This window comes from Prorops nasuta, unplaced genomic scaffold (assembly GCF_024137725.1).
Source record: "Prorops nasuta isolate Cenicafe-Biocafe unplaced genomic scaffold, Cenicafe_Pnas_1.2 PNAS00067, whole genome shotgun sequence".
In the NCBI taxonomy this organism is placed as follows: domain Eukaryota; kingdom Metazoa; phylum Arthropoda; class Insecta; order Hymenoptera; family Bethylidae; genus Prorops; species Prorops nasuta.
The window spans coordinates 293,682-319,573 of record NW_027116864.1 but is presented as its reverse complement, the minus strand read 5'-3'; the positions used below and the strand labels follow the sequence as shown (position 1 = coordinate 319,573).

Genomic DNA, 25,892 nt, shown 5'->3' with positions numbered 1-25,892 from the left:
ATCGTAGTAGAAAGAGGTGTATAATGGAGAATTGTCAAAAAGGTAAGTTTACTAAAGTAAACAATTGAAAATAATTAATGGAAAGTAGGAATATTCTTGCTTTTCATTCGTTATTTTCAATTTAACCTCAATTGAGCTGCGATGGACTTTTTGATTATTATATAGGAATACACAAATATGGTAGAGTCAGCTCTACCGGGATTTACCTGGTTCCATTTCCTGAAACAAAAAACCAGCATAATCCGACGGTCGTAAGTGGTCAACTCTCCCCTTATGTCGTTAAAAATGCACTATTTTCTGGCCTTGAATTTTTAAACAAATGATTATTATGTACAATAATGTACATGCTGGACTTGAATAACAACAATATGGTATTAAAGAAGATGATTTGTCGCTCAAAAGTTTCCCGCATATCATCCTCCTATTTTCTATGTAATAAGCACCGTGAAGTGTTATGTCGTAAAATCGAAATATTGCTCTTTTTGCTTTTTTGATATCTGCAATAAAGTAACTTGTACAAACATATGTTAGTTCCCATTAATTTGAACAAGTAGTCTAGATACATGAAACGTAATGCTAGCTTAAGACTTATAAAATATGCATCGCACAATTCATAAGGCTTTCTTTGAAGCAGAGATCAAACTTGTTTCAACTATATCTATATGTTGTCATGTTTCATTTTATTAAATTATACATGGATTGCGGAGTTATAGATTTCCCATGCTTCTTAATGTGCAGTTTTTATCTTTCATCATCCAGCTTGCATGGTTACCTCTTCTCGTATAAATCCCTGCGAAATTACTCCGTGGCTAATCTGTGCAACATCCTAACATAACTATGAATAAAAAGGAGCTTCAATTCAGCAACGTATCGCATTATAAATTTACTAGGAAGTTATTATGGGTATTAGGAACGAGCCCCGATCAGCAGTGGTCAAAAAATAAGTTCTGTTTACTACGTGTTTGCTTCGTGTATATGTTGCTTGTTTTCTTCATGTATACCGTGGTATTGATAGATTAAAATAATTTTTTAACTGATATTGTGCCAGAATTTCTACTTTGTAATCGCTAATTTCGATAATAATTGCAACCTTTCACAGATAACAGCACTAGTACGTCCATCGGATGACCCTGATCGAATAATAACCGCTCTGCCATTATTATTTGCTGCGTTCTTTTGTATCACGAAACTGCAAAATACCGTCGGTAATGAAATAAAAGTCAGTATTACCAAATCTTAATATTATATATATGTGTGTGTGCGTGTGCATATATAAATACACGTACTACTGGTCATAAGTATGGGGTATACCCAAGTGAAAATTAATCTAAATTCAAAGTTTTATATATTAGGTTTTAAAAAATGATGCGGAGATCTACTTAGTTTGGTACGAAAGGTTATTTCAAGACCTTTAAAATGATATGCAGTTAAACCGTGAATCGACATTCTTTTTTACCTTTTAAATGAGCACAAACGCTTACAGTAAAAATTGTATAAATTTGTCCGTTTTACATTTGCGTGTACCATCGAAAGAATGACTATTTCAATATTGAAACTACTGGATTTTGAGATTTTACAAATACCTTCTGATCAAGATATAAAAGCATTCTCTGTCATTATTATTTAAAACGTTACGTCCGTTTAAATGTAAAAATGTCATTTTTCAATACTTCAAAATAACTCCGAAGTTTCAAAAATTACGAGAATACTTTATAGGTATAAACAACGTGAGTTTTCATGCGAGGATGAAGTATTAAAATTTTCATTTAATTTAAAAATTCATTTGATATTTTATAGATTTTCATTGGCTAAATTGCAACCGCGATTTAATTCACATATAGTCAAAATGTATTATTTATATTTCTATATTCAACTCTGTCGTACATTTAGTATATACATGTGTATTTAACTTTAATATTACTCGCTATTATCATATTATATCGCAAAAAAATGTCAAGTAACACGGTATAGTTACGCGGCAAGTAATTAACAGAGCCGCACGACACTACCTACTTTTACGCGAAGATTTAACCAAACTATAGCTAATTATATTTCCGATTGATATAACTCGCAATTGGTTTACTTAATCAAAAATTTAACAAATCTTTCATAATATAATGTCGATATAAGCTTTCGAACGAGAGTACAAGCATTGAAATCAAGTGACGCATTATATACAGATATTAATATTTGTATTTAGTAAGTGTCAAACATATTGTATACATATTCGTCGGTTTTTCCCGACCGAAAAGTTTCTTCCAATGCAGACTTTTATTACACTTTGGTGTCTCCATCAGATCTCTCCCTTTTTCACTGTTTCACATATGAGAAACCCATCTATACTGTATCTTCTATCTTTTATTACCCCCCATTCATCCAATAGTCTATATATAACATCACCTAACTAGCCAATAAACGCGCTGTCCAGTGGCAGAGTTCTGCATAATGACCGACATATATGGCATCCATCGATCTATTTATAGAAAGCGCGTTTTAGGGTATCTCGCTGTTAGTAACTTATTAAGACGGAAAGTGCGAGTTAGCACACACAGATTTTACATTAAAAAAATCTTTGAATAATAAAATTTTAAGTTTTTTTAGTAAAGAAATGTATGCTTACTCGTGCTTTTCCCTCTTGAGTTATTGGCCGTGAGGGGCTCTCTAGCATGGCTCCTGATGGTATCGTGGGACGCCATATAGACCGACCCGTGGACATACGTGTTTGTAGTATTATATATACATATACATATATGATATGTGTGTATGTGTCAGCTGGTGCGTTTTATAGTAAGAGAGAAGATCCTCAAATATTTGAACCAATGTAAAAAGTATTGAGATACCCACACAAATAACATTTACGTGTAAGAATAATAAATAGCAAGTAATTAATATAATCCTTGGCAACAAAATGGATTGAAACGGAATTAGATAAACTTGACAAATAATTGACTTGATCAGTATAACAAATATTTCAAAAATAGAAAAACAAATAAAATACAATTAAATTTTCTTCAAAAAAGAGATATTTTAAATTTCATTTAAAAGACAAAGAAATCAGTATTGAAAGCTGCTTGCCAGGCGTCTGGTTTATTTGTAGTAGTAGATATATGGTAACCCACGAAAAACCAAGCTTCACCTGAAAAGAAAATTACAAGTACATAAATTTTCCAGCGTCAATAATATAGTAGAAGCAAATATTCTAATTAAAAAAATGAGTGAAATCCAAATGTTAGGTAAGTATAAATTTTTACCGTGACAAAAGTTAAAATTTCGAAGTAAAAAAAGAGTAAGGCTAACAAGTTACTTGCCGGGGACCCGCTGTATGCAAAGGCATTAAATAACCACATTTTCAAATTACGAGAATCAACGCTTGTATTATAAGATAGACTTATACTTAAGAAGAACGGGTCCCGGCAAGTAACTTTTTTGTCTTACTCTTTTTTTGTTTTGAAATTTTAACTTTTACCTGCACGGTATAAAAATATATACTACTTGCCTAATATTTAGACTTTGCTATAATTTCTTTAATTAGAATATTTTATTTTACTATCAAGAGACACACACACAGACACGCACATACTACCGTGTCTCGATGGCGAGCGCATATAAAAGTATAGATCAAGACATATGTCTATATACCGCCGTCGCGTCGAAGCGCTACTCTCTTATACACAGCAAGCGCTTGGCCGTCCCAATTTTCAAACCGTTTTATCTTCATGAATGATCCATTCTCATGATTTAAGTAATAAAGCTTATCACATAAAATGGTTTTGAAAAAGTTTTCATTTCATTCCTTGAACATGAAAATCGCGGTTCGTGCAATCCAGAGATCTCATAAGTAGAAGTATAATGCTATAAGGTAATTCACACCACATTTCGACCGAAAAATATTTTAGAAAATTTATAGGTGTCAAAAGAAGTTGAAAAACATAATATTTTTCGTATACAATTATTTCCACTTTCTTTTAATTTAAATTATTTTGTTGATTAATTGCAGGGAATTGACCTTGCATTATTGTACCTTTGCTCTAAGATGCTACTCAACTTTTTTTGTTCAGACTCACCGAAGTTAAATTTAACTGTTGCCCATCGAGCAACATTTTCTCTACGTTTTTACATCCACTCTACTTGAAAAAGGCGCTGAAGAAAAATATCCAAGAAAAAATATTCCTATGCGATTTATATAAATATATACCTATTGAATAAAAGAAAAAACCGTTTATAATCATATTATAACACAACTGAGAAAAAGTTATTTACAATTGATGTTTTTACGACCTGCTAATTTGAACGGGTACACTTAAAATTGTCGCATTTTTCTTTTTAAGTTATCGACATAAAATGTTGTCCCCAGGAATCGATTGGGCATGCCGAAGAATGTAAAGAACGGGTTTGATCTGCAATCGAACCTTCTTTTCTTCTAAAGTTTGGAGCTGAAACTTTAGCAAAAAATGTTTATCTTTTGGTCGTTAACGGATCAATGCAAATATTGTTCGATGATTTTTTGGCACACCAATGTTTTAAAGCAGTAAATTTTAAATAAGGTCCTTTGTGCAGTTTTTCGATAATAATAATTGCTATTTTCAATATAAACAGATGAATAAGATCACTGAAGAACTCAATCGGACTTGGAAAATGGAATGGTCGAAAGATGAATTCGCAATTTTGCAGGAATTTGCTTACAATGGGAAAATATTTGGACTTATCTATGCGTGTAGGTATTTAAGTGTATAGTGAAATTATTGTAAAACTACTTTCAAAAGGCGTATGTTTTACCGTAATCTAGTCAGCATTTACGGAGTTCTGTCAGCTCTTTTTGCAGTACACATGCTTGCTATATTTCTCTACAATCGTCAAGATTATAACAATACACATTCAGCATTATTGCTATATACTGCCGATTACGGATTTAATATAGAAAAATATAAATATCTTATCTATTTGCATCAATATATAACCTCTATTACAAACATGACAGTTTTTGTTGCGATTGACTCGCTCTTTATATTATTCGTTGAGCATATATGCAGCTTATTCGCTGTAGCAGGGTAAGACTATTTTCTATTACTTGTTTAAAACACACACTCCTCAATTCGTTAGTGAAACTCATAATGGGAATTTAATGTTTCTAATTAGGCACCAACTGGAGCATGCCTTTGATCATTATGAAAACCTATCAGAGAAATATGATCCTGATGAGGCATACGATATGCAACAAATAATCAAGGGCCTGAAAAGTCAACAAAGAGCCATAGAGTTGAGTTACTGTTTTATTCTTTTAACTCTCAGCAGAATTGACAAATCTTCTACTACTATTTATATAGCGACTGAGATCCTCTCATTAAAATCATCCTTCATTTTGACACAAAATTAATGCATTTCCGGCAATCACTCGTTGCATAGAGATACCAAAGTTTGAGATCATATACAGCTGTTGCTAATCAAATACGTTATACTTTGAGAGATGAGCTCTAACCTATAAGGTTTTATCTTTGTAATAATATGTTATTTGGAGAGTTTTATGTATAATGTGTGTTTATAGTTCGTAAAAGCTTCACTCGGGATGAATTCGTTAAGTCATTCGTGGTTTAGCAGACTGTAAGGTGGAAATCGAACCCTTGTGTTACTCAAAAGATTGAATTCCTATTTGAAGGTTGAGGAAATACGGAAGGAGTGAATGTTGAAGGATCAAATAATTAAATGCAAGTTAATAGTTGTGTATCCTTTTCATGCAGGAATTTTTCAACAGCAAATATATGTCTTGTGTAAGTGCTATTTGGCGATTTTCAGATTCACTGATAACACCGGCCAGCGTATGAAAATAGAATTGTAGTCCGTACACGCGAGACCGATTTCTATTCTTTATGCATTTAATTGATGCGCTAAATCTGAATCCGAAGTTCGCTTAGATCGTACACCTTCGTACATTTAGAGTGGATTGTAAAAAATCGTATTAATGAACATAAAAAGAATGTTGCTTTGGGTACGAGAATGTATCTAACGTCAAATTACTGCGACGATGAGAAACAAGTGCGCAATCATTTTGTTACTTAGGTATTAATTTTTCCAAAGCAGGAATAAAATATACTTATATATAAACTCTGAGCGTTTCCCAGCATTTTCGCATGGTCATTTTTGCCTCTTCCTAGAACGGATATGCATGTAATATATATATATGCATACCACTTTTTCTCTTATGGTATAACAATTTCTTCGCTGATATATAAGTATTCCAGCTCATATACAGGGTGTTTCACGTAAGGCGCCCCAGCTCGAAAAGAGGACTTAGAGCGCATGGTAGGGGCAAATGCATCTTATTGGCCGCGGTTAGAGAGAGAGTAAGAGAAAGAGGATAAGAGTTGACCAAAGATGACTGATGTGAGCGGGGAAGGGAGGGGCAGCGATACGCTAGACGTATCGTCTAGTAAAGGATAGCTCTATCCTTCTCCACGTTAATCCTTCTCTCTCCCTCCGCGGCCAATTAGATGCATCTGCCCCCACCATGCCCTCTGAGTCCTCATTTCGAGCTGGGGCGCCTTACGTGAAACACCCTGTATATACATTTCAAAATTTCATATTAATCAATAAGAAGGCAAAACAGCAAACCGGCAGCAACTTCTCTCTCTCTCTCTCTCTCTCTCTCTCTCTTGTCAAACGTACATACCAATACTACTGCATTCATAAAGGTGATGCGTAAAAGCGCGCGCAAAATGTTATCTTTCACCTCTCCTTAACCAGGGGCTATATAGATTTAAAAACGGACAACGGGGTTTTGCTTAGAAAGGTCTGAGGAATCACCCCTTTCAAGGAAGTGCGGTGTTAACGTTCCACCCTGTATATAAAAAATAAATTATAGATCAGACTTGCATTATTTTTGTCTTTATAGAATTTCTTCGGGAATCTACGTCGAAAAAAATGTATCACATTCTTTGAAGTTCGGAAAACAGCATATATTCTTCTGATAATTATATCTAGAGTTTTTGCAAATCGACAAGAATCACCTTGATGGCTTGATAGGCACTTTCGAGAATCCTTTTAAAAATAGGCAGAAAATAAAGTCCAAATAGCGCCTGAATCAGGAATGTAGGATGTCCGGAGGTAATGCTTATAATTGGTATAGTTTCACATGTGTGCGCGTGTGGCAAATACGAAACGGTAAAGTATGAGCTCTTTTTATTTATCGAAAGGGAAGTGTCGACGAAAGTGAGAGTAAAGTAATATTTCCCTTGTGAATCGAAGCCACGCGCGCGCAACATTGCTGTTACACCTTGCATATAAGTTGGAACATTTACACTGCGCAATATTTTTTGTAAAAGTTTCGATCAAAATATTCACTAAACGTTTCTAATATAATTAGCCCTATTGCGCAAATACAATCAGTACACAATGATAACGGGTAAATATATAACAGTTTAAAGTGCGATGTGCATCATTATTCGAGTCAGTAAATTGAAAAAATCTATTTAGTCAATCTGGATTTAAGATGTACATTAGTTGATATATTAACAAAAAAATTAATATCTATTTATTCTGGCTACGTAATAAGATTTAAAATGTTGCTTTAATTTCTTTAGTACTCGCACAATATATTTTTCTGAATATTCAAAAATGTTAAAAGTTGTAGATTGGAGTAAATTGTACTACCAGTCTTGATTTGCGGATACGCTTCCAACAAAGTTAATGAAGAAAAATAAGTGCAATGCATGATTTGCTAAGTATTTTCACATATAAATTGTGTGATTTATAAACAAATGTTAAACTGTTAATATTAATTGTAAATCAATCAACATTTTGTGATTGATCGAATTATATTCGGTTTTATTTTACAATAAATTATTCAATAGAATTAATTAAGTGAACCTTTTTTCTATTAATTAATAAATTAATTATGAAGAAGAAGGTTATTTATAATTGTGTGGCCATTTTCATTGTTATCTTCTAAATCATCTATTACAATTTGGCCCAAATGTGGTCGAGATTCAAACAGTCATCTAATTTTTGAAAAACATTGTTTTGCTAAGATCAATGGAGATTCTAAATGATTTTTTTCGTATTTCATAAACGAAAATTTCAATTTTACGAAAAAGTATCTGGATTGTGAAAAAATTATATATAATTTAAAACTTTTAAACATTTTTCTGGAAATTGTTACAACTTGCCTCTAGCTCCTCTACCAGAGGAGTATCAGCTGGAAAATATGTTCATGTTAAACAACACCCTTTAAGAAAGTGCGCAAATGTATTGTAACACATTCTAAAACTTTTTCTTTATAAAGTTAAAGTGAGTGTATAATTTTAATCTCGTATTGACCCGCGTTATTTTGAATTTCTCGATAGGCGATAAATACGAATTATTTAAATTTGATAATCAAATTTATTTCTTTCATTTATGTGTAGATTCTGTAACATCTTCGAAGATACAAACAGTAAAGCTTATTTCATGACGTTTTTCGTAATGTTCCTGTGTTTAACTTCAACACTATTTGAGGTATATTCTTGTTAATTATTTAACACTGCGGTGGGGATACAGATTACAGAAAGACATTTGAGCAAAAAGGCAATTTCTTAACCCTTTCGCGATAACTTTATTGCTCATTTCGTTATATTGACTTTGTGCAGGATGTATTAGTATATAGTAACACGTGTGAAAGCTTCAAGACACAAGACTCGAAAATATTTGCATTTTTCAGCTATTTACTATAATCAGTAATAGGAACTCTCTATTAGTGACTACATAATAAACAACTGAAAAATGCAAAAGAAATCTGAGCCCTGCTTTAAGAGTTTGTAAGTGGCGGATACTTAATTCTCAATCACTTATGTTAATGAACAATGGGTCACAGCGCTACCTAACATTATCAAGAGACACGGTAGTGTCTCGACGGCAAGTACATATAAATGTAGTAGATAATGACATGTCTATACCGCCGACGCTACCGTGTATAACTTATACAGCAAGTTTGGCCGTCCCAATTTCCAAACCAATTTATCTCCGTGAATGATCTATTGTCATGATTTAACTAAAGCTTTTCCTAAACTGGTTTTGAACAAGCTTTCATTTGAGACCATAAACATGAAAATCGGTTAATGCAATCCAGAGATCTCATACTACGTTAGCTATATATATATATATATATATATATATATATCGAATTTAAGATTTTTCTCCATAATCTTCTTCTTTTCCAGCCAGAATGTATGTCACGGGCTGCAGTTGGTCGCTAAGAAATATTACGTCATTTTCACAACGCTTCCAACATAATATACTCAACGACCAAACTGGGCAGTATCTCAATAAACTGAACTTAAGCTTGGGACAGGCTTAGCTAAGATGAATTGACCCACTTTAAGCTTTAGTGCAATACTTAGCTCGTTCCAGCTTAGTTCGGTTTATTGATACCGCCCTATATATAGTTGTGAATTGTCAATTAAAATCGATATAATCGATTATTAATTCGGCAACTATATTGAACTGTAAATTGTAATGTGAGGTTATTTTTATATTTAATGCAGTGAGGTTATTCATCGTGTTGCGATATTGCATCTGTTAAATTTCTAAAATCACAAATAAATTCAATTAACAGTGACAGAAGGAATCGCGAATTAGATAAGTATAACATTATATTTTATAATACAGGATGTAGTATACTTTGTGGTACTTTGTTGGGAGGTATTTCTTTTTCAGATTAAATTAAGACAGAACATTTTCATTTTCATTGTTGAGGATGGAGCTGACTGGATTAAATAAGATTAATATTTACAACTCTGTACCAATGAGAAGTATACTTTCAACATTAATGTGCATCGGTCATTATCAGGAGGATATTAATTGAAAGAAATTGTTAAGGTATTTAATAATCATATGCTCGACTTCCAGGTGCGGAAATCATTAATAAAATTTGTTTAACTTTTTCTTTATTTTAAACTGATATGGATTTCAATTGTTCGATAGGTTATATCATATATGTGAACAAATATTTTAGATTAAATTCTATTAATGCTTGTTTGGAAAATATGAAGTATTCCGATGAACCTTCATTTACGTTGAGTACAAGTTGATTAGTGTTTGGATTTAAGCTAATTATACGATAATGGATGTTTACGAAAGATGCAAAGACACCAAATATTACAGATCTTTAGTCTCAAGGAAGTAAGGTCACCAAGCAGTAAAGAAAATGGAGATGGGGCAACATCAAATACTGGTAAGTAACTGAGATGCTTCATGTTCCTTCAAATATTTATTTTCTTTGAAGATTGAGATTGTTAAATGATGTATTTGATTTTAGATTTATTAGTAGTATCATCATTTAGTATTTTAAAGTCATTGTACAAGTGTATTATAGCAAACAGTAATATTTGTGCTTTGATTTAAATACTTTTGGTACAATTCAATTAAAAATCCAATGAGGATGATTCGCACACATACTGACTATTGGAGCTGGATCAAAGATTGTGCTTTTCACTTCTGTATTCTGAGACTTGAAACAGGCAAAGATGAAAGCATTGAAAGATTGGCAAAGTAAGAATAAGCCAATATTAAGAAAATCGTCGTCCATTGCTCAGCCATAATTTAAGGATGAGATTCATTGGATGAAATTCTGTAAAATTGAGTTAATAGCTGCTGATTGTTTTCCTCTCTTACCTATGCTAGTACTCTAGGCCAAAGGCAGTATACTGGTCATTGGTATGGATGAAAAAATGCATGTTTATTCTCAATTGAAACTCAGTCTAAAAATTAGTTGTTTCGACTCCATTTTGCAACACCAGAAATCCAACCAGTTTCAAGTGTGTAGAAATTTACGAAATGAAAATTTGAGGACTTTGGCACAGGAAATGTTATAAGGACGACTCGCCAATGTATCTCCTATGTCACCTTTGTCAAGAGTTAGGCAGCATTAACGTAACAATGATTGGCGCTAAAAATTTAAGAAACGGCGTATGCAAAACGACAATGCCAACTTCGATTATATGCTTCATTGTAGCTTATTTGAAGCTTTACGAATTGCTTGTCCAGTCTTGCCCCTATATCACCTCAAGCAGCTGATGGAGTTACTGAAGTTCGGCAAAGTTAGATGTTGGTAAAATGTCAAATGTTGATAAAAAAAAAATGTAAATTAATTAAAACATACATTTTACTTAATTATTTTTATATGCTGAAAGTATGTTTATTGATTATGAAAAATTTAATCAAACTTTTATTATGGTGAAACTGAAAACATTAAAAAAACTAGCCTGAGCATTAATTATGAAGTTCATTTATGCAAAATGCATTACAAATATCAATAAATTCAATGTGTTGATTGTGATATTTTTTCAATATTAATATACATATTTTTATTAGATAAGCGCTGCGTTTCAAAAAATGAGAAGGGAGAAATTTTCTTTAAATTCTATAGAAATTAAAAGAATAATTTAATTTTTTAAATATTTTACTCTTACAAAACGTTATGAAATCCCACAAAAAACAGACTTCGCCTGTAAAAAAAGGCGGTAAGTACATAAACCATCTAGCATAAATAATATAGTAAAATTATCCAATTAAAAAAAGTGATGTAATCCAAATATTAGGCAAGTATATTTTTTCACCTTAGCAAAAGTTAAATTTTCGAAAAAAAAAAGGAACAAAAAAGTTACTTGCCGGGCCCGTAGGCCGTAATGTCCATGCACAGTGAGAAATAGAATCGTATGTGGTTCGGCTAACTTCACTCTGTATTTTAACATGAAATTTACTATACTACGCTATAGCTGAATCTCGCACACGATTCAATTTCCCACTGTGCATGGACATTACAGGCCCGGCAAGTAACTTTATTGTTCCTTTTTTTTTCGAAAATTTAACTTTTGCTAAGGTGAAAAAATATACTTGCCTAATATTTGGATTTCATCACTTTTTTTAATTGGATAATTTTACTATATTATTTATGCCAGATGGTTTATGTACTTGCCGCCTTTTTTACAGGCGAAGTCTATTTTTTGTGGGTTATTATATACCATTTAGAAAAATCTGTCTTTATAGCGCGTAGTAGAGTTCTATCCAACACTATGACAATGTGTGTGTGTGCCTAGAAAAAACAATCAGTATATCAAAAGTTTCCGATACCCCTATGCATGTATTTGTGGAAATGATTAAGCTAGCGTTATCTTGAAAATCGCAGAAATTAATACTTTTTATACAAAATATTTGAAATCTTATCAACTCATCGTTCATTAACAAAAGTTGCTCAAAATTAACCCACCTCTTCACAATCCTTAACAGTTTTCACATGTGTCACTTACACAGCATACATTATATGACAAAGATAAAATTTTCCATACATGGTGGCGCTGTTTAACCAGTAGACTATTATGCCTTAAGTCGCATTCATTTTTACACCAATAAAGTAATTCTTGCTAAGGGGCAAAATCATTTTATTTAGCAGTCTTTTAAATGAGATACATATGTATAACACATTAGTTGCGAAAAGGTTAATTAAGGGGTTAGGGGAGTTTCAAGTGGTAAAAAATACGACAATTTTCGCTTAGTCTCTATATGAGCTCTAAACTAATAAATAAATTATCTTCTATTAAGTATATATAATAATTAAAGTGTAATTTAAACAATATTCTGTTAAATTTTCATAAGAAAATATTACATGTTAAGCTTTTGAGAGCAATTTATCGTCAACACATTTCAAAATAGTTGTTAACCGCGGTAGAGATGATATTTTCAAACAGCATCATCTAAATTCAAAAAACCAAAAAGATTCTATTAATAATGTTCAATTTTTCGGGAGTAACGAGAGTTATTCCTTTTTTTTTAACTTGAGCTTCTTCTACAAGTAATAAAGAACGCGATTTTTGGTAAAAAATAGGAATTTTTCAAGGAATTTTCACTTCAAACTTCGATTCAGATTTTAAACAACAATTTTTCGAAAAAAGCTCTTATTACTCCCGAGATATTGAACTCTATACTAACAGAATCCTATTGGTTCTTTGATTTTAGATAGTACTGTTTACAGCTATCGTGCCTACCATCACCGCTAACCAAATTTTTTTAAATGCATCTCCGATAAATTACTCTCAATGGCTCAATTTTCAATATTTTCTTACGAAAATTGGACAGAATATTGCTTAAATCGCAATTAATTATATATACTTTATAGAAATGAATTTATTTATTAGCTTAGATATCATAGACACTGAAGGAAAATTGTCGCTTTTATACCACTTGAAACCCCCCTAACCCTTTAAGATACTGTTCTACTCTAATTAACTCAGCATGATTAATTATAGTTTTCAATTTTAGGCATCCATTGTTTGCGACTTTTCAGCAAACACCTTACTATCTCCAGTGTTTTTGCAAGTATTTTGCTTTTTTGTGGGAAATATTGTTCATCTATTCTTCTGTTGTTATCCTGCTCAAAGAGTAATTGATTATAGCATAAATATACACGAAAGAATGTAATAATGATTATTTGTCATATAACACACACCAACCGTTGTGTTTATAAGATTTTCAATTTATACTATTATTATTTATATTTACAGATATTATTCCTATTGGTACAAAGCGGGACTGAAGGCGCAAAAACTATTAGTTTTAGCACTAAGAAATACTAACAATCCTAGTAAAATAACAGCTGGAGGCATTTATGTTTTTTCACTGGAAAGTGTTGCTATGGTAAGAGTGATTTTACATTGAAAAGGTGAGCAGAGTCTCTGCAATTCTTTAGAAAAAGAATTTTGAATACATCATTTTTTACGAATCGCTACTAACATCAATTTATCATTTGTTGACAGATTGTCCAGACGTCGTTTTCATACTTCACCATGATGGCTTCTATGTCATAACTAAAGAAAAATACTACTGATTTTTACTCTTAAATAAAAACATACCTTGTAGAAAAATTTATTGCATACTCATAACAAAGCCAAATAAAATTACCAGTGTCACTTTTCATATCGAAATAATAATTATAAGCATTACATGTGCAAATGACGCCATATTGATGCTTTGTGAGCCAAACAGTATTATGGGTGTATAGTATATACATGTATCTTGTCGCGAATTCGAGTACCTAGGATGCACTAATGTGCACTAAGAATATCTCTATCCTCTGCTTTCATATATGAATAATAAAAAATAGAGATACACTGAGTACGCACCAATGCATGTCTCCGAATTCACGATTAAATATTCGGTTGCAAACAAAATTCTTTTTTCTCTATGCTGGTCTGTTAATTTAATTTGTTTCGCTGGACGATGACAACGTATTCCAGTTTTGTGAAACTTATTTCTTACAGTTCTTGAACAAATGTTTAAATTATTTACACGCATCTAAAACTCTAGCTGATGTTTCAGATGCGGTTGTACATCCACTGCTGCTATATAATTGCTGGGCCTTGTTCCGCTGTTGTTTAGCTCAATCCAAAATTGTCTTTTCATTTATCTATCAATCCGTCCACAATCCATTTTCTTCATATCCTTTTATCCACTTTCTCACTAATCTTTCACTCATCTCTATCTTTTCTGATATCTCCCGGTTGTTTGCACCACACAACAACATCCCTATTATCACTCCTTTTTTCACCAACAATATTTCCTTCTTGTTCATTTCTGCATATATCTCTGGATTCTTTATGAAGTAACTCACAACTGAGACAGCTGATAATAATATTGTCCTGCCTCCTCGTAAAATGTAAACAATCAAATTTTAGCAAACTTAATCAGCTCATATTATTTCAGATATATGTATGATCTATGTCATGATTATATTATACAATATAGTTAACGAGATCCCTCACGCCTACTTTATCGACAGTTTAAGTCAATAAACAATTAGTTTAATAAAATTCAAATGCGAAGCAAATTGAACAATCGGGCGTTTGTTGGACAATGTGCCAGTCCTAACGAGTCAAACGAACTTAAAAACACTCAAATTAGTTGAAAAATAACGCTGTAGCATTGTGCCGCGTTCTTGAAGAGAGGTTACTTTTGGTTATTTCCACTTCAAGAACGCGGGACAGCGGTACAGCGTTATTCTTTATCCGATTTGAGTTTTTTTAAGCTCGATTGACTCGTTAGAATTGGCACCTTGTCATTAAGAAGCCCGTTTTTGCAATTTGCTTCGCATTTTACTTTTATTAAACGAATTGTTTATTGACTTGTACTGTCGGTAAAGCACGCGTGAGGGATCCCGTTAATGAATCTTTTCTGCTATTTTGGATTTATTATAATTTACTAAGTAAAAGAAATACAAAATAAACTAGAGTTTCATTAGAATTTAGTAAAATAAGAACTACAGGATACATCTAATATAGAAATTATCGTCCGATTAGCCTCGTGTTTAGGCTCATTCTCATCTTAAAAATAAAAACAATGTATTAATTGATAATACTTTTAAAAATGTTTAATTAAAAATATTAAAATTAGAATTTTTTACTGATCATTGGAGTACAAGTGCATATAAAGTTTCGTCAATTTCGGTCGGTTTATTGCCCTCAGTATATTGCTTGGGACTCGGTGCTAGAGCAGATAAACCGCGCGACGTGGAAAAGTCTTGTCCACCATTTAACCCAGGCTTTCTTAATTTTTGTTTACATTTCGTAACGATTCGATTTTCCCGAGTGGTCTCCATGCTTCTGTAACGCTGTGAGAACGTGCAACATTGGTGTTAATTAAATTTTATAAATTGTATCATAAGCTGAAATCTTCTCATGATTTTTTTACGGATAATTTAAAAGAAGTCACAAAAAATTAAAATACAAACTTTTCAATGACTTTTTTTTTATTTTTGATAAAAATATATGCTGATACCATGTTTATACAAGACGAACTCTATTGCAAAGTAATACACATTTTGTATTTTACTTACAAATTTCACGATCGGTTGTTTCTATTACAATTTGATCATAATTACCCTCCCTCTCTATATTTATATTATAAATATACAATCATATATTACACATACGGACATTGATATTTGGTCCTGAGATTAACATAATTGTTTTTCAAACAACGCATTAAAAGAATCAAAATGTCTTAGCTGAACAATTTTCTTAATTCATAAAGAACTAATAAATTAATAAACAAAAATGTTTACAAGCTGTACAATTCTATGACTATGGGTCCAATAAAAGGAGCCAAAATCAGTTTATAGATTTTTATTTTAGATGCTGCAGTGCAATGAAATGCGCATGCTAGCAGATCACTTTTCGGATAGACTGCAAAAATATGTTACAAATTAATGAAACGTGTAGTTACCTCTAATTATATTTTAAAATTTGAAACCATAAAGTAAATTTTAGATATATCACAAAGCTTACAAGGGGTTCATTATCAATTTATTCACCATATAAAAATTTTGACGAAGAGAGTTCTTTAAGCATCCTTCTAACACACTAGAAATTATACAAGCAAATATATTGTAACGAAATATATATCTTTTACTCTGTATAGCTAGATGATTAAAAAAACAACTAGTTAGAATCCAAGTACCAAAATCATATTGACCTGTGTTATCATAACATTCCATCATTCACTAATGAAGTACAAGCTTATAACAAACGTATTTGTTAAAATGTATAATTTACTAATTCTCAATTCTAAATAACATTAAGCTAAACTATTAAAAATTGTTCTAAGATGCATGAGACGAGTGCTCCAAATAAACATTTTTATTATAAAAGAATGCTTGTTTAAATATGCTTTGAGCACTGCAATAGTTTAGATTGTGCATCGTTATCTGAATAATTATCTATAAAATGTACATATAGGCCTATACTAGAACGATTATTTACACTTTAAAATTGCTATTTTCTCCAATAACAGATGAATTAATTATTGTTCTATGAATCTATTTTCCCAAAAAATTTCCTTATTATGTGCTTTCAAAAATATAGTTTGTACGCTTACAGTTGTATAAAAGAGAAACAATGACTGAGTTAGTTTTTAAAAATTCAACTAACGACTTAACACGATTCATAATAAAAATCTATACTGATCGTTACTTTTATACAAAATACGATCAAACATTAACAATTGTTATTTTGCATTATCACAAATCCATCTGTCGATGTTATATTCGACAGATAATTTACTATATTCTGCAGTAATAACATATGTACATATAATTATGTAAAAACAGTGTCTGGCCAATATTAATAGCCCGATTACTCAGACTGACGCAATTTCATAATTAAATTGCATTTGCAAGCATTTTTTTCATTGTATATCTTTAGATAGATATATAAGGCTACGTGTTACAATTCAACTCCAAACGTCGCTGGAGTAACGCTTCTGTGAATCCATCTTCTTGATATAAGCTGTTGCTTCAAGTTCGCTCATATTTCCTCGTTCCATTACTACCTTCAGAAGTATATTATGCACATCACGAGCCATATTTCTAGCATCACTGCCAAAACGCCAAAAATAATGAAAATATGAAAACAAAAGAAGAGTACTGAATTGAATACCTGTTTTTCGTCGATATACTCACCCACAAATATAAATGTGTCCATTTTGTTGACCGATAACTCTCCACAATTCTTCTTTGTTCTTTTCGAGTAAATGGGTAACATAAACTTTTTCCTTTTGCTCCCTACTAAATGCAGCGTGAAGCGTTAAAGTACCATTCTTGACATATTCTTCAAGTTCGCCTTTATAAAGATAATCTTCTTCGCTCCTTCTACATCCAAAGTAGAGAATTGTATCACCTACTTCTTTGCCTGTAATAAAAAGGTTCTTAATAAAAATTGATTATTTTAAAGGTTTAAGCACTTTATTGAATAGATGCGACTTACCTTCTTTACGGGCGAAATCTCTTTCTTGTATAAATGCTCTAAATGGAGCAACTCCTGTACCTGGTCCAACCATGACTACAGGTGTCGTCAGACGCGTTGGTAAACGGAATTGAGATTTGCGTACATAAATAGGTACGTAACAAGGAGGGTCCGAGGGGTGCTTTTCCTTTAGCCAGCTGGTGGTAACACCTCTATTAATTCTGCCAGTAGGAGTCTTGTATTCAACTACTACTGCAGTAATGTGGATTGATGTCGGATGGAGCTTTGGCGATGAAGAAATAGAATAATAGCGGCACTGTAATCGCGGCAGAAGTTCGCAAAGATGGTCTAAAGCTGGCTTTAAGCTAGGAATATCTTCTAAAATATGCACAATGTTTCTGTTTTCTTGAACTACCCATTTTTGGTAAGCAGCCTTTCCTTCTGTTGTGGTCAAAGCCATTAATTTTAATTTTTCTTTATCTACTGGATCTGTGGTATATTCTGCAAGTTCTTTTAAAACGTGTGTGCGTGGATTACTTGTAATATCTAAGTAATGAGTCAAAGCTGTTCTGTATGTACATGGGCAAGGGAAAGGATGCTTCTTCGTGGACTCTTCTGCAAAATTAGAAATATCATATTTTATTAGTCAATATTCAAGAATATTACATAGCTATAATATTGTCTTAACTTACCATCTGTATTTGTCAAAGTGAAAATAGTGTCTAAATTAGCTCCACACCGTTCACCAATTTTATCCACTAATTCAGAGTTATTAACAGGATAAACTGCTAAATGATCCCCAGATTCGTAACGCATTTTTGATCCTTCAATATCAAATTCAATATGCATGCATGACCTCTCTGAAGATGGACCATGTAATTCAGAATTAACCTTAACAGGTGCCAGATAAGGATTCTTGGCATCGTATGGTCTAAAAAAAATAATCATATTTTTAATATATTCCATAGACTTTAGCTTAATAAATTCAAGTTAATTATATAAAATTCACTTACGGCCTTTGATTTTTAAAGGAATGAAGACGAGCAAGTTCACCGGTATAAACTCTTTCTGGCTGAGCATCTAAATGTTCAGTAAGTTTATACTGCCGAATGCTAACATCTTCACCTGCACCCTCGATACCAAAGAATTCACAAACTGATGGCCAAAACTTGTCTTTCCAAGTGATGAAGTCATCTTCAATACTGTGTAAAGCAGTAAATTTTTATACAATATTATATTAAAGCATCAAATCACTGAAATTAATAATTCCAATACTCACTTAGCATCATCGTCGCCCAATCCGAGCTCGAATACACGTGTAGCACCAAGTTGCTCTAATCTATGATCTACATAAATTGCCACTTCATTGTAATGTTCATATGTCTTATTTCCCAAACCAAATACCTATAAAAGATACAAAGTCAAACTTTATTAAGAAATGAGTTTAGTTATTTCTAATCACGCCATTTCACTTTTAACACAATATTAAACTTAAAATTCTAATAAATTCATGATAAGTACGTGGCATGTACTATTTAAACTGCCCACCTCAGTGTTTATAGGGAACTGTAGTAGAGCTACTCGACGCCTGATGTCGCTAGTATGCAAATACCGAGCACTACACTCTCTCACAAGCTTGTTTAGCAATAGTTTTACCTTCATTTTAATCATATAAAACCGAACAATAAGCATGAACAATTGTCATTTGGATTATTAGTACACTCAACACTTTAATTTGAACGTGTGAAGCGATCAGTTTAATACCTCGATGCAATGAGTACACTAAATGCTTGTGGTGCACGTGCACAATTCCAAACTTTGGAATCCAAAGTACTTGTCTGCTTATATAACGCTTACGCCATGAAATTAACTCAAAGTCATTGTTAGAAATGAAGATATATCAGTGTCGGAACGTAGCGCTCATTTTGACGCATAATCGATATCAGTTGATCCTTAAATTTTCCTTAATTTAACCACGATTGAATGCAAGTCAAAAAAGGTTATGTTACTACCAGTGTCGGCGCAAATTCTCTCTCTCTCTCTCTATTCCTCCCAACTTCCTACCCCCTTCTTGTATTTCACTCCTTCCCTTTCCTTCCCTCCCAACCTTTTATAATTAAAGTGAAGAGAAACGCGCTACGTAAACAAAATTATATTGAACCGACAATAGCGCGAAAATTCAAATATCATTATTCAAGGATTGATCTTTGCATTGTAAGTAATACTAAAACTTTCCTTGTTTATTATTTCTTTGTTTCATTTTACATTAACCCTTAGCTCTTGCATTTTCATTAGAATAACAAACTCAACACATTAGGGTTGATAAAATCCTAGTTTCTAAACTCTTTCCAGGGAGAAAATTATAGTTTTTTAATTTTGCTGGAATAAATAACTATATTATCTTTGAATATTGCTTTGAGATATTACAAAACTACTTTTGGTAACAATTTATTTTCAATTTAGATATTTTTAATTTTTCATAAAGACATCTATACATATAAATATATCTGAATACTTTAATAATTGCACATTAAAAGATATGTACATACCAGGTGTTTTGAAAAAGAATATTTTCATAGTGAATTGACACATTTTAAGTAACAGTCCATAATCTCGTTTTACAAAATTTATCAAGAAAATGCAATATTGTTATTTCCGCATTGCAAAGCATAGAAAGTTTAAATTTAAATTTTTGCGGTCGACTTATATTTACGAGAAATTAATGAGCCAGGCAAGTACTCTTGATAAGATATTTTTAATCGCTTACCGCGTAATTTAATCCGGTTAAGTCCCCATCGCCCGTTTTTAACCATTCGACAAACTCCATTGCATTATCGGTAGGATCTCCCTCACCGTAGGTCGCCAAACAGAAAACTGCTAAGCTGTTTGGAATATTTTTCATATGAATCAGCTCTTCCTATAACAGTAAGCATATCAACCTTAGTATTATAAAGCAATTAAGGCTCTGTTTATTACAGTATTAAATTTGAATAATACAGCAGATCGAAATCAATTTATACTTTATCGAAAAGACTTGCGAATGATAAAATCCGGAAATTGGAAATGATGGCTACTTACCATATCACATTCTTCAGGATCCGCAACCATTCCTTTCATTTTGTATCGAATTCCTTCCTTAGCCAGTCGTCCGGCAAACTCCTCCCCAGTTCCGGTTTGACTCCCATAAAAAACTACTAGACTACGACCGGAGCTTTGTAATTTTTTCACAAAAGAATTCTCAGATGCGGACAAAGTTGAAATCGTCGTGGGTCTGGAAGAACAATAATTTGCTTTTGTAAGGAAAACTTTGCTGCCACTGAATAATACTAATTATCCAAGAGAAAAAAAGCATCGAATGCTTACTGTATAACATAAGACTTGCTATTAGATGTAAAATCTTCTTGCTTATTTCTACGCAAGAGCCACCATAAAGCTGCGAGAAATAAGGTAGCTAATAAAACGATATCTAAAGTACTAAAGAGTGGTTCATCGAAAGTTCTTGTCATGCTTTCATCTTCTATAACCGGTGAGTTCGCCATTATGACTGCTTCTGGCTGTGTCGCGTCTGCAGTCTGCAAAAAAAAAACAAAGAAAAAGTGCGTTTCAAACAGGAATATCGGAAGCAGTAGTGCCATCCTAAAACCTCAACGATTAGCTCAACTTTTCTTCCCAATCTCTTTTCTAATGTACAAATAATCTATTAATAAAAGCTCGTAAAAATAAATAATCTTTATTTTTATAGAAAGCCAAGCAACAAATCTTCGTTTTATCAATAAATAACATAAAGTTACACATTTACAACATCAAGAGAAGCCCCTCTTATATCTTTTTTCTTTTTCGAGATTCTTTGATGGCGCGCAATTCTTGAGTATGTACGAACGATCATCAGAAATCTGACCACTTTCCAAGTTAAATTCATGTCGATATTACGTAGTATCTACAATACTTTCTCCGTGCAGCCTGTAGTTTATTTTGCTTTTTACGTTTACCAGCAGGCGACGACGGCTGCTGCTGGAGTTGCAGCGACGGCTTCACCACGTATATACAAGTGTATTTGGTAAGGTGGCGCCGCGCATCACTATTCCAAAACGAATACTAAATTTGACCGTTGAGAGCCAACCCAACCTTTTTTACTCAAGCGGAATAACACTGTTTGAGAGAGACGAGTTGTTTTCAAAGTTGCATAGCTCTTACACAAAAGTAAATCAGTTTCATTTATTATCTAAAGGTTTCAGATTTCTCTCTTAAACACGAATTTCAACATTTTTATGTATACAGCACAGACGTTGTCTTATTAAAATTATATTTTATGAATTCGCGGATCTCGATTAACGGAAAGCTTTGAACTTGGATGACACAGAACCGTTCTAGCAGCATAGCTTTAATCGGTAAAAAGAAGAGGATGAATTAATATAATGATCAGGGAAATAAATCTGTAACTGTAAGATACTTTTAGCTTGTGTCTTTTATGTGCTCCAAGGATTTTTATTATTGCAGGCAGTAGAATGAATATTAGCAAGACTTTAGGAATTGGGAAAACGTGTAAATTCGATGCGCGTGGTCAGCTGCAGTGAATCAATGAAGCAGTGAAGTGAGTGCAGAGAAAACCGGTATCACATTAACGAAGATCAACGTCCTGAAAAAGAATACGCCTGGTCAAGAGCTAAAGATTTCCACAATCTGCGCAACTAGTCGACATCATCCAAATCATCGCATCTTTCAATTACAATTTTTCCACAAAAATCGACCTAACCTCCAACCTACACGCTTCTTCGCGGCGGAGTTCATGATACATTTTATACACACTGCTGCACAATCTATTCAGGCCAATGATAAAATTATTGTGAATTAATATAAACTCCAATAATTATTGTCTACAACGATTGGATAAATAAAGGTTTAATCTAAGAGTTATTGGCACTTGTATGGAACTCTCGATATATATTCCATAAATAATCATTATAATTTTTCTACTCGCTTTATTTTCAGACATAGATTACTGGAAATCTCCTCAAAATAGCTCGATAAAACGAAAAGTATTAGCTTCTTGTCTAATTATGTCTTATTGTAAACTATAAGAAATATGATAAGGTTGACAGCTCGTGTCTGATCATCAGCATTGTTTTCGAGCAAAAGCAAATAAAACCCATTTAATGTTAGAATATCTTGGAGCTTTCGATTGCAATGCGCAATGAATACGGTAATTAATGTTTTCTCCTTAACAAAAAGAAAGAAAAAAGTCTTTGTCAGCCCATTGTGAATACATTACACACGTATCGACATCAGTCGCTGTTATTTTAAACGCGTATTGTTCGTACGTATAATCTGTGTGACTCTATACTACGGTTATGTGCAACGCTGCAATTCGGCTTTCTCTTATCAGATCTAAAGGTCATATTTTCTAAGGTGACTGGGCAAAAAGAAAGTGCGAATCACTAACAAAATATTTTAATACGAAGTAAACACTACAATGATTCGTGCTTTTAACAAAGATAGTGCGACATCCATGGAATTTGGTCCATTCTAGAAATTGGTTTATACTCTTATGTATTGCAGTACTTAAATTTGTCACCCCCCCCCCCCCCCATGAACATATCTACGCGTTATGTTAAAACCGGATTATTGCTCTACCGGAAATATTATACAATTGAAGTTTTCGCATATACTTGGTGAAATTGCATAATTCGAAGCAAACTGCATCGTCATTGAAATGTACAATTAAACTGTCTGCAATCTCCCCCCAGATGGCTCATTCATTATCATTATTAACGATCGAAGGAATATTTCTAGTATTCCTGACTATAATCCCTGATTTCAATAAGTACTTTATAATTTTCATTGAACAAAAATTGTCCATTCTCCGGTTGTCAATCATTTGTATATTATAATGATTATTTTGCTTACTTGCGAGGAAGTTTTCACGCATGTTAGATTTTTCATACGGCAAATAGCGTCAACAAAAAAATAATCACGTGATCCGCTATGCACCTATTATTTAGTACATTTTATAGTGACATAACACTTGCTGTAACATTACGTAAGCCCGAAGGAACGTTCACGTACGTACGAGGACTACGATCTCGACTCTTAAAAGAAGTATTTCCTCTGTGAAAGAGGAATCGAAACAAAAATCTGTTTACAGTGTTATTGAACGAGCACGGGAAGGATCGTTGCTCATGCTGAAATACTACTTTTTGTCCAACGACTTAAACCATGAAATGGGGTCAATACTGAATTTTTCATAGGGACGACGCTTGTTTATTAATCAGTAGCCGATACGAATTATCGCAAAACATTAACAGGATACAAATTTAAGCGCGTACTTGGCAAGGCAACACCTTCTGCGCAATTAAAAGATTAACAATCGATGCTCAACCTGCTTAAAAAGGATTGCACGCTCACCTGTGATTATAATGAAAACATAAAGCTATGAGTTGCCAATAACGCTCCTTAATAAATATTCAACTTTGGCACGTGCACTTATATACAAACACATCCACCACTACACCTTTAGTTCGCTACGTATTGGCAGGTATCGTCCGTTTTAGTCACGATGACTTCCAGGATTCTATATTTTCCCCGTTCCCGACGAATACTGAAACACCTTTAGCGCGGTAAAATAATTGGTAATCATTACAATTATTGCTATCCTGTGCACTGATAAGATTAACTTCTTATCATATTTATACTATCAGACACATCTGTCATTTCATATATCTTCGAATCAAGCTTTACGACACACGCGTAGAACGGTCAAACCAATATTTCAAGAATTCTTCTAATTCAGAAGCGATTTTATTCACAAGTTTTTCTACGAAATACATTACTATGGGACCTACAGTTTTATCCGTACTTTGTAATTCGCAAAGATCAACGTGCATTCTAAAATGTGCAGGATATACATTTAAAATAAACAAATCAACGCAATGAAGTCATAATATAAGAGGCACCGATAACGCTGTGAATTGATCTATCTAGTTAATGTATCGAATAATTAACCTTGTGAAAACCATGATAAATCAGTGTTAATTAAAGAATGGGAGGGGGGGGGGGGGAGGGGATGAGGTTTATCATTTCTTTTACACTAATGTACTTCCGTTAAGCACGTAATGAATCGTATGCACTCGCGCACCTCACTGATTTTTCATACTCGTATCCGTTGTTAACCTCTACATCATTATCAATATTCAACAATTTATTTTCCTCCATTGGATCACATCTGATTTGGCATCGAGAAAAATATATTGACCAAGCCGTGGTAATTGTCAATGCAGGAAACATAAAATTCGCTATAAAATGTTAATAAGCGTATGAAAAATGAAGAATATGGATGAGAATATGAGCGAGATTAGGAGAAGTATAGACTCGGAGCGTGGCATTCGATTATTTCATGGAACTTTGATCGATAGGTTAAGGAACACTCGGTCGATAATCAGTTGGATTAGGCTTACCGGCAGGTCCATAGTTGCGTTGAGTAAGTGAAAACGATGATGAGAAGAGGAATAGAAAGAGAGAGAAAGAGAGAGAGAGAGAGCAAGTAACTAGGGAAAATTAAAAAGAACGATAGATGTCAGCTGAAAATATCTATTGAACGCGTATTTTGAAAAGGCAACGGCAACAGTGGCGTCTACTCTGTGTATCAGTACCGTCTTGATCGGCGGAAGGAAGGCTCAGACAGCTTGGAATAACTTGCGAAACAACTGGAGCGAAGCACTTTGGAACTCGTAGAAGGTGACGTAAACTGTACAACGTCGTACGCACCACTGAGGCGGCGAGGAGGAGCGAGGACTGTGTTGTGCGGAGCGTGGACGAACAAGAGAGGAAAAGTCACTGAGACTGAGACGCTGGCTGATTCCAGACCAAAGCGGCGTCGAACCACGGCGACGGCACAGGGTGCGAGTGAGGCAACCGAGACAAAACGAGACGAGGCGAGACCAGACGAGACGAGATACGACGATCTTGAGTACCGGCCGAAAGCGTCGGATAAAACACGGTAGGAGGGACAAAAAGAGTAGCGCACCAACCGTCAAGGGTTCGCTTCACGATATACACTCGGTACACTGTGAAAATCAGACCTTCTCTTCTCTCTCTCTCTCTCTCTCTCTCTCTCTTCTAACTTTGAGGTTACGTTCG

The 25,892-nt window shown here is 33.3% G+C and overlaps 2 protein-coding genes across 4 annotated transcripts; one reads left to right on the top strand and one right to left on the bottom strand.

The window, feature by feature from the left end:
* The first annotated feature begins 745 nt into the window (after window positions 1–745).
* On the top strand, window positions 746–13,936 carry LOC136784741 (odorant receptor 10-like). 3 transcript variants are annotated; one of them, XM_066745625.1, is made up of 9 exons: window positions 746–1,005; window positions 1,100–1,219; window positions 4,597–4,714; window positions 4,811–5,048; window positions 5,137–5,256; window positions 8,397–8,487; window positions 13,285–13,439; window positions 13,527–13,659; window positions 13,779–13,936. In XM_066745625.1, exons 1-9 carry the CDS (start codon window positions 838–840, stop codon window positions 13,827–13,829), a joined length of 1,194 nt encoding a protein of 397 aa, XP_066601722.1. In that variant the 5' UTR covers window positions 746–837; the 3' UTR covers window positions 13,830–13,936. The 3 variants fall into 3 exon arrangements, with proteins under 3 accessions (XP_066601722.1, XP_066601721.1, XP_066601723.1); XM_066745624.1 differs by having other exon boundaries at window positions 4,787–5,048; XM_066745626.1 differs by having other exon boundaries at window positions 4,787–5,048; window positions 13,527–13,684.
* A 2,191-nt stretch (window positions 13,937–16,127) lies between these two features.
* Window positions 16,128–25,876, bottom strand: Cpr (Cytochrome P450 reductase). Its single transcript, XM_066745623.1, has 10 exons — window positions 25,211–25,876; window positions 21,123–21,331; window positions 20,838–21,030; window positions 20,527–20,676; window positions 19,039–19,163; window positions 18,773–18,961; window positions 18,452–18,690; window positions 17,781–18,374; window positions 17,477–17,705; window positions 16,128–17,392 (listed from the first exon to the last, which is right to left on the bottom strand). Exons 1-10 carry the CDS (start codon window positions 25,220–25,222, stop codon window positions 17,248–17,250), a joined length of 2,085 nt encoding a protein of 694 aa, XP_066601720.1. The 5' UTR covers window positions 25,223–25,876; the 3' UTR covers window positions 16,128–17,247.
* Window positions 25,877–25,892: the final 16 nt, after the last annotated feature.